The sequence below is a fragment of the Camelina sativa genome, chromosome 11 (genome assembly GCF_030686135.1).
Source record: "Camelina sativa cultivar CO46 ecotype springtype chromosome 11, ASM3068613v1".
Taxonomy (NCBI): domain Eukaryota; kingdom Viridiplantae; phylum Streptophyta; class Magnoliopsida; order Brassicales; family Brassicaceae; genus Camelina; species Camelina sativa.
In genome coordinates, this window is record NC_141890.1 from 13,069,520 (window position 1) to 13,080,386 (window position 10,867).

Below are 10,867 nucleotides of genomic sequence, written 5' to 3' on the forward strand. Positions count from 1 at the left end.
TTTATGCTCTCGCGTCTCTTTCACCTTTTGATATATCGAAATCATCAATGTCTTTTCTTGTTGTTCATCATTCATAAAAGTTGTGTTCAACAACGATGCCAAGAAAACTATGTTTTTTATCAAAAAATAACAGAAGAGAAATGTTTAAGTAGTAATACTGGACTTAAATCTTATAGATTTTGTGTATTAAAAGTGTATTGAACTACTTGGTGTTCCCTTAATCCCTTTCTTATATATTTGTTTTGCCTACAAGAACCAAATAATCTAACAACTCACTTCTTATATATATATATATATATAAATTGTTAAAACCTCCAAGGAATTAAAATGATATTCCTTCCATTTCACAATTTAAGATGTTAAGAGAAATATTTTTGTTTTATAATATATGATGTTTCCAACTTCCTATGCAACTTTTAGATTAAATTTATATTTTATATTATGCAGATTTGTTTATGATTGATTAAACTTTTTAAAAGTAACTATTTTTTAATATGTGTGTTTTCACTAAAACATCGTATATTTTGGAACGGATGAAGTATTTGATTGCAAAAATTAAATGATACACAAGAAAAAAAAGCATACATTGACACCAACACTAAAACTGAGGGAGACAAGATAATTATTATAAGTGATAAATCATTTTCATTCTTTAATTGTCCGTAATTATCACCATTATATAGAAAAAGGACAAGGTTGATCAACAATGTGATATGATTCTCTCTTCATATATTAGCCATTGTTTTTAAAGAAAGAAATAAATATTTTTTTTGAAAATGTCTTTTATTCTCAATCAAATTATATATTTTTACCACAAAAAAAACTGGTCAAGAATCAAGTGATGTATATAATCCAAAATACTGAATAGAATCATCTTTTTTTACTGTAATAAGCATTTACTTACCCCACTTGCAAAACAATTCTTTAGTTGAAAAAAAAAAATCTCTTACTATATAGACAAATTTATTACTTTAATTTATGTTATCTTGAATAACCATTTAGAGCCTCATTGAAAATAGTACCACCTCAAGAAATCAGTAATATTTAGTGAAAACCAAATTATTTACAGTTTTCTTTTTCTTTTTGAAGTTATAAATATATACAGATTCCTTTTTCAAACCAAACTAAAGGAACCACTTTGTTATCTCTCTGTCTCTCTGTCTACCCATCGGAGTGTTATGTCTCCGACGAGTGTTCAGTTAACCGACTACCATCTCGACCAATCAACAGACGGTCCAACAAATCTCTGGTCAACCGAAGACGATGCGTCAGTGATGGAAGCTTTCATCGGCGGCTCTGATCATTCTTCTCTGTTTCCTCCACTTCCTCCTCCTCCTCTTGCTCCTCCAGCCCTATCTCAGGTCAACGAAGATACTCTCCAACAACGACTCCAAGCTTTAATCGAAGGAGCAAACGAGAGCTGGGCCTACGCTGTGTTCTGGCAATTATCTTACGATTTCGCCGGAGAAGACGTCGAAGGAGGAGGAGTAGGAGGAGTAGGACTAACCAACAACAACAACAACACGGCGTTGTTAGGTTGGGGAGATGGTTATTACAAAGGAGAAGAAGAGAAATCTAGGAAGAAGAAAACGAACCCAGCTAGTGCAGCTGAGCAAGAGCATCGTAAGAGAGTGGTTAGAGAGCTCAACGCTTTGATCTCCGGAGGAGGAGGAGAAGTAGTTAACAATGGTGGCTCTGATGAAGCAGGAGATGAAGAAGTTACAGATACTGAATGGTTCTTCTTGGTTTCGATGACACAGAGCTTTGTCTACGGTACTGGTTTACCTGGACAAGCTTTCTCGAGTTCGAACACGATTTGGCTATCTGGGTCTAACGCGTTAGCTGGATCGAGTTGTGAGAGAGCTCGTCAAGGTCAGATTTATGGGTTACAGACAATGGTGTGTGTACCATGTGAGAACGGCGTCGTTGAGCTTGGTTCGTCGGAGGTTATACATCAAAGCTCAGATCTTGTTGATAAAGTTGACACCTTTTTCAACTTTAACAACGGTGGTGGTGGTTGTGAATCTGGTTCTTGGGCGTTTAATTTGAATCCAGATCAAGGAGAGAATGATCCGGGTATGTGGATTAGTGAACCTGGAGTTGAGTTGGGTCTTGTAGCTCCGGTGATCATCAATACTGGTAACAACTCAACTTCTAACTCTGATTCTCAACAAATTTCGAAGCTTTGCAATGGTGGAAGCTCTGTTGAAAACCCTAAACTTCAAGTTACTAAATCCGGTGAGATGGTGAGTTTCAAGAATGGGGTTGAGAATGGCTTCTCCTCTGGTCAAAGCCGGTTTATGGGAGAAGATAGTTGTAACAAGAAGAGGTCTCCGGTTTCGAATAACGAAGAAGGAATGCTTTCATTCACCTCTGTTTCTGTTCTACCACGGCCTGCGAAATCAGGGGACTCGAACCACTCTGATCTTGAAGCTTCGGTGGTTAAAGAAGCTGAGAGTAACAGAACTGTGGTTGAACCGGAGAAGAAACCGAGGAAACGAGGGAGGAAACCGGCTAATGGAAGAGAAGAGCCTTTGAACCATGTTGAAGCAGAGAGACAGAGAAGAGAGAAGCTGAATCAGAGATTCTACTCTTTGAGAGCTGTGGTTCCTAATGTCTCTAAGATGGATAAAGCTTCTCTCTTAGGAGACGCTATTTCGTATATCAATGAGCTTAAGTCGAAGCTGCTGAAGGCTGAGTCTGATAAAGAAGAGTTGCAGAAGCAGATTGATGGGATGAGCAAAGAGGCGGGAAATGGGAAAAGTTCGGTTAAAGAACGGAATCAAGAACCGGGTGTGTCGGTTGAGATGGAGGTTGATGTGAAGATCATTGGTTGGGATGCGATGATAAGAGTTCAATGCAGTAAGAGGAATCATCCTGGTGCTAAGTTCATGGAAGCACTCAAGGAACTTGATTTGGAAGTGAATCACGCGAGTTTATCCGTAGTGAATGATCTTATGATCCAACAAGCGACTGTGAAAATGGGGAATGAGTTCTTTACGCAAGATCAGCTCAAGGTTGCTCTAATGGAGAAAGTCGGAGAATGCTCATGAATAGCATCTTTAGAAGTGTTCTCATGTGATTGTAGTGTGCAACTATATTATGTAAGGGTAATTTTGCTGCACCCACTTGTTGTTGTTGATTGCTTGTAAGATAGGGTTATTTAGTTTAGTATAGTTCATGCCTTCATGGTTATTATAAGTAGCTATGTTCTTAGTTTGTGTTTTATGGTTTCAGTAGAGATAAATGCATGGCCAATGGGTAAGTCTTTGGTTGTTGGTGTATGTATTATGTATATATTATGAATAAGGCTTTCGTTTAGAAAAACAAATGGGATTGAAGTTGAAGGTTTTGTTTTGTTTTGTTTTGTTTTTTTTTTTTTGTCATTTGAGTAAAAGTTTGAGCTTTCACTTTCAAGTGAGTTTTTTTCGTGGTTCTATCTTCTATGGTTTGTGAAGGTTTGTGTTCATCTCAGCCACATACGGACAAGTCTATGGGAAGAGTTTGGCATCAAACGAGGCATCAACTTGTTAGGTAAGAATATACTCCTTTATTGTTCAATAAAGATCATTTGCACCAATCACATCCATCAAGGGATTCCAATGTAGGGCTTTTCAATGGGACCTCAAGATTAATGTGGATGTAACAGGATCATTATAATTTTCAAAAAAAAAACAGGATCATTATTGTTCTAAATAGTATTTTGAACTCGATGTATACGTATGACTTTCGAAAAGATGGAGTCTCATATATATGTTGGTGTCACGTTTAAGAGTACCATTTTGTGGTATTAATCATGATGCAAAGGCTAAATGGATATCTGGATATCGACAGAAGAAGTGAAAACCACTAGCTTAAATAGGACCAATTGCAAAATTCATATACACAAGGTTCAAAATGTAAAAAAAAGGGGGATATAAAAAGGGTTTTAGGTAGGGAAAGCGAGGTTATGTGTTGTCTATAAGGATCTTGAAGAAAAAGTTAAAATCATACCAGAAACTGGTAGAGACATGTGTGGACGATTATTAAAGCGATTTTTTCTGCAACATATATAATTGCGTTTGTTTCTTTTTTAGCAATATATCTCCTTGGAAATGTGTGTGGAGTGAGTGAGTGAGCGACAGTGCGAACTGCGAAGAGAACGTGTGACTGAAAAGAGTTAAGACGCATCATGCACTTCCAAATAATAACGCAAAATATGGGTTTTTTCGGGGCACATTATTGCCAAACAAAAACAAAGAACCAAAGAGGACCTATATATTACTTAATTTCATGTGTTTTCTTGTCTTTATTTACAAGAATTAGCCACTTATAATTAGTATATCAGCCGATTTGGTTAATAGATAATAATATTCTCACAAAAACTGTATTTGGCATTTGGGAAGAGCAAGAAGGTCGTTGGCGATTTGCAGTTTCTTGTCGTCATCATCTATTGCAGCATCGATTTCCACTTTGATCACTTGAGGACAAGCCATCTGGCACAAGAAACGGTTGAGTTTTCTCATAGCATTACCATCTCCTCTATAGCCATAAATCTCTAGCACCTTCACTACATTCTCATTGATGCAGACACCGTCATAGCAGATATAGTTGCATACTTGCATGCCCTGGAGAGGAACCATATATACAATTATAAGGCAGTATACTAGATGTGCACGTCACAACAAAAACAAGTAAAATGTACCTTGAGGGAAAGAGTTTCTAGCTTTGGTGCGTTAATACATCATAATTGTAAGCATTTTCCAAAGTGGTTGTCGTTTCGATCTTGTCTCGTAAGAGAGTTTGACAATGTTTTCAAACCAAGGAAAACTTACGTTTCGTTCATCTTTCCAATAATCACGGAATCTATACATCCTCGGCTTAATTATGGGGTAGAGCAGAATTGCGAGGTCCTAAGGCCAATCATCAATTCAAGAAAAAATCTTATAGAAAAATGCCTTTTTTGAATTTTCTTGTATCTACATACATTTTCACAAAAAGTTATTCAAGACTAATTCTTGTGGATGTTTCATCATAATAATTATGATGAAGAAAACACCAATTCAATTTGAATGGATTCTAAACAACGTTAGTTATGGATCCAGATTAAAGTTAATTACTTGAAAAATATGTTTTAAGTTATCAAGTTGCAAATATTTAATTAAAGATTGATTAACAGTGTTCAAGAAAGCAGAAATCGATGTTATGTAGAATCTATTGTTATTAGAAATCGGAAATTTTTTATGTAGAATCTATTGTCATTAGATCAAAATTTTGTTAAACTCTGTTTAAATTTAGTGTTATTAGTTTGTGATTTGTAAAAAGTCATTTAAAATCTTAACAAATTTGGGTTATTTGATTCAGACTTTTATACATTAAGTCAATAATTTTTTTGTGTTATTCAATTAAAATAAAAGAATCTAAGATTGTTAATGAATTCAATTATTATGTTATTAGTTCATAATTTTACACACTTTCTTCACAAAATAAAGTTATGAAAAATATCACAAAAATATAGAGATTGTTTGGAACACTTTACAAGACTATAGAAAATTAATCAACAAAACTATAGAATAATCTCTAGCAATCTTTAAAGATCTTTTACTTGTTCACTTTTGATGATTTTGTTGAAATCTTCAAAATTCTTTATAAATTATAATCCAATAACACACCCTAAATCTGTTAATAAACTATTTAAATCCGATCATTAATAATATCCCACCTAAGCCAAACCTTCCAATTCTATTAAAAGGTTTCCAAAAAAAAATTCCTTCTCCATGCATAAGTTGAATCGTGCGTGATTTGTTTGTCTGATACAATCAGGACTACAGAGATGATTACTAAACAATTCCACCTCAAATCAGATAAACTAAACTTGTGTAGTCTGAGGTTTTATTTTCGATCAAAGATAAACGCAATAGCTGAGAGCAAATTACGTTTTGAAGAGAACGTCCGAGAGAAGCGTTCCCAAGCTCCGGACCAAATCATCATTCTTGGAAATTAAACCGGGAACCTATTAAGTTCTTGCTCGCGGTTTGACTTCTGTAACTTCTCGGCTTCTGGTGACCCCTTAATCTACGTACATTGTGTATTACATTGCACATTTAAGAAACCTCTGTAACTCTACGACTGATGATATTTATGCAATATTATTTTATAGAAATTTTAAATTACTATTACTTTTTTTTTTCAAATACACCATTTCAAAATTTATTGTGTATAGAATCATATCTAATCAAAAAAGTCATGAATCAATCTTGTTTCTCATATTCAATTGAACATTATTTTTAATATTTGTTCTCGTCAATTTCATTGTCATTTTGTATGATAGTTGTCATTGTTACTAGGTGCTTCCCCACGCAACGCGTGGGTTGTGGTGTAGTTGGCACTTTCTTGTTTTTTTTTGGTCTTTTTCGTTTTCTCTTTTGTATTATTTCGTTTTAATTAGGTATATACGGACTTCGCAGTCACTTGTATTTATACACTATATGTTTATACCATTTCGTTTAGATGTATACAATTGTGGCGTTTATTTTTTATGAATTATGAGGATGTTGTTTCTTGCTTTTGAGGATCCAATCTTATCATTGACTTGTTCCCAACACATTTATTGTATTTTAGATTTTTTAAAAATAATTATCTTCCGTGTAAGTGATTATGTTTGTATGCCCATGTTTTGGTCTAATATCAATAAGATCGTTTCTGTTTTTCTTTAGTTGGCTTTAAAACCAATTTTGAGTTAAGCAAATAATAGGCCGAATTATGGTGTTAATAAGTAATATAAATTCTTATGTATATATATTGTATATATGTGACTATAAGTTTAGCTAACTAAAAAATTCTGTAATATTTAAATATAATCTTGAACATATATATATATATATATATATATATTTTATTTGTGGGAGGAATGTATGGAATTATTGGATAGAAGTTACTTTTGAGTTAAATGACCTTTTATGCCTTTAAAGTGAGTTAGATATTAATAAATTTTTATATGTGTCTTGACTTTTTTAAAACGGAATACCAAGTGTTTCCTTCCAAATTTGAAGTGATAGAGTATTTTAGTTTTCTTATATGATTTTATGAACTTCAATGTAAAGGTTTTCAAAGTAATAAGTACACTCACACTGATTGAATTATAAAATTTGGAGAAATGTTTATTTCAATTAATCATCTGCTCTTATAAATATATTAAATAAGTATGTTGTTGTTCCTACAAATAGGACAACATATATTATAGTTTAACCATGAAGTTAAGCAATGGAAATGGAACTTGTGATTGCAAGACAAAATGTTTATATATATTATATTACACATTGATCGTTTAAAAATGAATAGGAACATCTAATTCTCAAATAAAGTTGATTTTTTTGTTAAAACCAACATATGTGAATTTAAATTTAACTATGCAAATTTAAAAAATAAATATGAATAGATTAGAAAGGCAAGAAATATAAACGAAATATTTTATTTTTATATAAATAAAATAAAATTTGAAAACAATGTTAAATATATATAATACTTTCTAAATTAAAATATAGAATCAAACTCTTACAAGTTACAACACATATGAGATATAACAACATTTGATATTGGTGGGAGAGGAGGAGAGAATGGTTAATATGAGATGGTAATCCAAATTAGATAATGAAGATGAATCTTTAAAAAATAGAAAAATGTAAAATATATATATATATATATATATATATATATATAATACTTTCTAAATTAAAATATAGAATCAAACTCTTACAACACATATGAGATATAACAACATTTGATATTGGTGGGAGAGGAGGAGAGAATGATTACTTATAAGATAATAATCTAAATTAGATAATGGAGATGAATCTTTTAAAATAAGAACAATGTAAAATATATATCATGTAGTCTCTAAAATTAAAATTTAGCATTAAAAATTTACAATGATATTTCATTTGTTTTTACAACCCATACAACATAATTAAGAAATTAAAAATGAAAAAAGATTTGAGGTATTGTAGAAGAGAATGAGAGAATGTGAAAATGAGATAGTAAAAAAATGCCAATATGAGAGAATGAGAGATTGAGAGAATGCTTACTTATATGATAAGAAATGATGGAAGTTACATTTAGAATTATGGAGTTACAATAGTAATTTATTGTGTTTGAATAAAACTGAGTGGTAGAATATGATTAATGTATAATTTATTTTATTTTCAGTTATAATTTTATTTTAATGTGTGAGTTAAATGTATTGTGTTTATTGGGTCTTAAATATTGTTTAAAGCAATTAGAAAGCAAATAAAAAAAAATTAGAAACATTAAATGAAAATCAACCAATAAGGAGAGACCAAAACCTTACTTTTATATATATGACTTTTATAGTCTACTTTTTTTGTTATAATTTTCTTTTTTTTTTCTCTTCCTCGTCCGATTCCTCATTTTATTCCACTGAAAAATCATTCAAGATATGCAATTAATCATTCCGAGCAAACTCCAAAACTAAAATCTTTGCCTTTTTTTCTAGTAAGATTTTTGCAATTCATGAAAATCAGCAGAGCTACCATATGCACTTAATTATTTATTGATACTTTCACCCATATAAACATTTGTGATTGTCATCGATCCTTCTTTTTTCAACTCCAAAAATTAACTCAAATAACATCAAATCAAGGGCGATCCTTCTTTTTCAAACCCGAAAATAAAAATAAATCCAAATAAAAAATATGATCGAATGGTATACCTCCGGTTATTATTTATATCAAAACATGTAGGGTTAATCAAATATATTTTTGTTAATATTCTTTTTTTATTTAAAAAATAAGAAGATTAACAATAAGAATACAAATGTAAGTTTCATATATTGTTTCTCAAAATTTTACATTTCTCTTTTTCTATATAATTTTTTCATTTTTATTAATATCTTTATATAGAAAATATTTAAATTTAAAATTGTTAACTAATGAGATGTAAAAAAAATAATTAGTGACATGTCGAATCTTGATTGATTGTTTAAATCCAAAGTGGACAGCTTTAGGAGCTTATAGCTTATACTTTTATTTAGTATAGATGTGTCTTCCATTTTTTTAAAACTAGGTAAGAACCGTGCATGGCACAATTAAATCTTATAATGTTTAATTTTATTATTCTATTCCCAAATAACTCCACTAGTCTATTTTAATATATAAATGATTTTTTATTCAAATTTAAAGTGTAAAAAATATCAAAGCATTAAACATATAGTCATTTTGAAACATTAAATATGGTAATAATAGATAACTAAATCTGAATATTATCCTACTATATTAATCCTACTATATTAATTGGGAAGTACAAATATGAAACTAACCTTAAAATGTGTAAAAAATTATATTCTGTTGCCATTAGAAAGTTTAATTAAGATTAATTAATTAATTAAACAAATATAATTAATTAAAAATAAAAAACGCTGACAGATCAAATAATAAAAATCTAGAAAAGTAGAAAAATTCTATTCATATCAAAACTAATTTGTACTTGAAAAAAATTAAAAAAATTAACAGCTAAGTTTTTTTTAGTTAGAAAAAAAAGAATTATTAGTTAAAGAATTATTTTCTCTCTCTAATAAAATTATGGACGAAAATTACTAATATTTTTTTTAAAAATATAAACCAATCAGAATTTCAACTAAGATTTTATATCAGTAGACAATAAAATTATTTTTAATAACTAGATTTCGAAGATTTTATTAAGATTTCAAATAATGATTTTACTATCATCTTTCTTTTTTTTATTTTATTTCAAAATAACTTTTTAAAAGAAGTATAACAATAATTTTTCTTATTATATTATAATTTTTTTTTAAAATGTTGATCCGTGCTTTAAGCACGGGATATCTCCTAGTATAGATATTAAAATAGAAGGAAGTGTGATTGGTTTAGTGCTTTAAAGAGGATGAGGAGTTGATAAGTATATATTTTTTTTTAAACAATGATTTACAAGTTGTGTTGGATGCTGGAAGTTGGACCTATGATGATTGGAGTATGGTTTTGGAAAGATGGGTAGAGAAGCCGCGAGAGGATTACATCAAGATACTTCCAAGTTCCAATCTATATTAGACTCTGGAATTTTTTAGAAAAAGCGGGTGAGAATCGACTATTATTTGAGAAATTGAAAGAATCTTTTAAGAATTTTTTTGTATGTGGAACACATCTATACTAGTATTTTTGCAGCAGTTTTTGGTTAAAAATACTTTTTTGGAAAGTTTTTACATTTAATGCATTAACTTTAATATTAGTTACCAAAAATTTCAAAATTAATTTTAGGTAAGATTTTAAAAAATAAGGAAATCTTTCTACCTCATTCAAACCTAAATATATGATTCCCTTTCATTTTTATTTGAATTTTTATTTAAATTATCATGAATTATTCTATAATATATTTAGTTAATAAAAATTGTGATTTTTTCTTGCATATGATGTAATACAAATTTTTTAAAACGGACATGTATTACTCAATAGATTAATAAAAAAATACGGGTGCAATATCCCACATTGCCTAAAAAAGTTGGACAATAGTTCAGAGTCATACTATAAAAGAGATTTTTAAAAAGTTAAATATTATAAATATTTAAAACTTTTAAAAATTTAAATATTATAAATATTTATATTTTATAAAAGTATAAATATTATAAATATTTTTTTTTTGAAAGTTAAACTTTATAAAATGTTAAAAATATTAATAATATTTAAACGTTTATGAAGTTTCAAATACAAATTTTATATATTATAAATACTTCAACTTATAAAAAAAATTAGAAGACCTTTAAAATATTAATAATATATTTAAACTTTTACGAAACTTCAAATATGAGAAATACCGAACCGTTTTTAGAATTCCAAGTATTATAAATATTTAAACTTTA

At 29.7% G+C, this 10,867-nt stretch overlaps 1 protein-coding gene across 1 annotated transcript; it reads left to right on the top strand.

Moving 5' to 3' along the window:
• Positions 1–747: 747 nt before the first annotated feature.
• LOC104727945 (transcription factor MYC4) lies at positions 748–3,331 on the top strand. Its single transcript, XM_087474713.1, has one exon. The coding sequence runs from the start codon at positions 1,179–1,181 to the stop codon at positions 3,051–3,053; it is 1,875 nt and encodes a 624-aa protein (XP_087330839.1). The 5' UTR covers positions 748–1,178; the 3' UTR covers positions 3,054–3,331.
• Positions 3,332–10,867: the final 7,536 nt, after the last annotated feature.

Coding starts and splice junctions, on each gene's coding strand:
- LOC104727945 (XM_087474713.1), top strand. CDS start 1,179: ATGTCTCCGACGAGTGTTCAGTTAACCGACTACCATCTCGACCAATCA.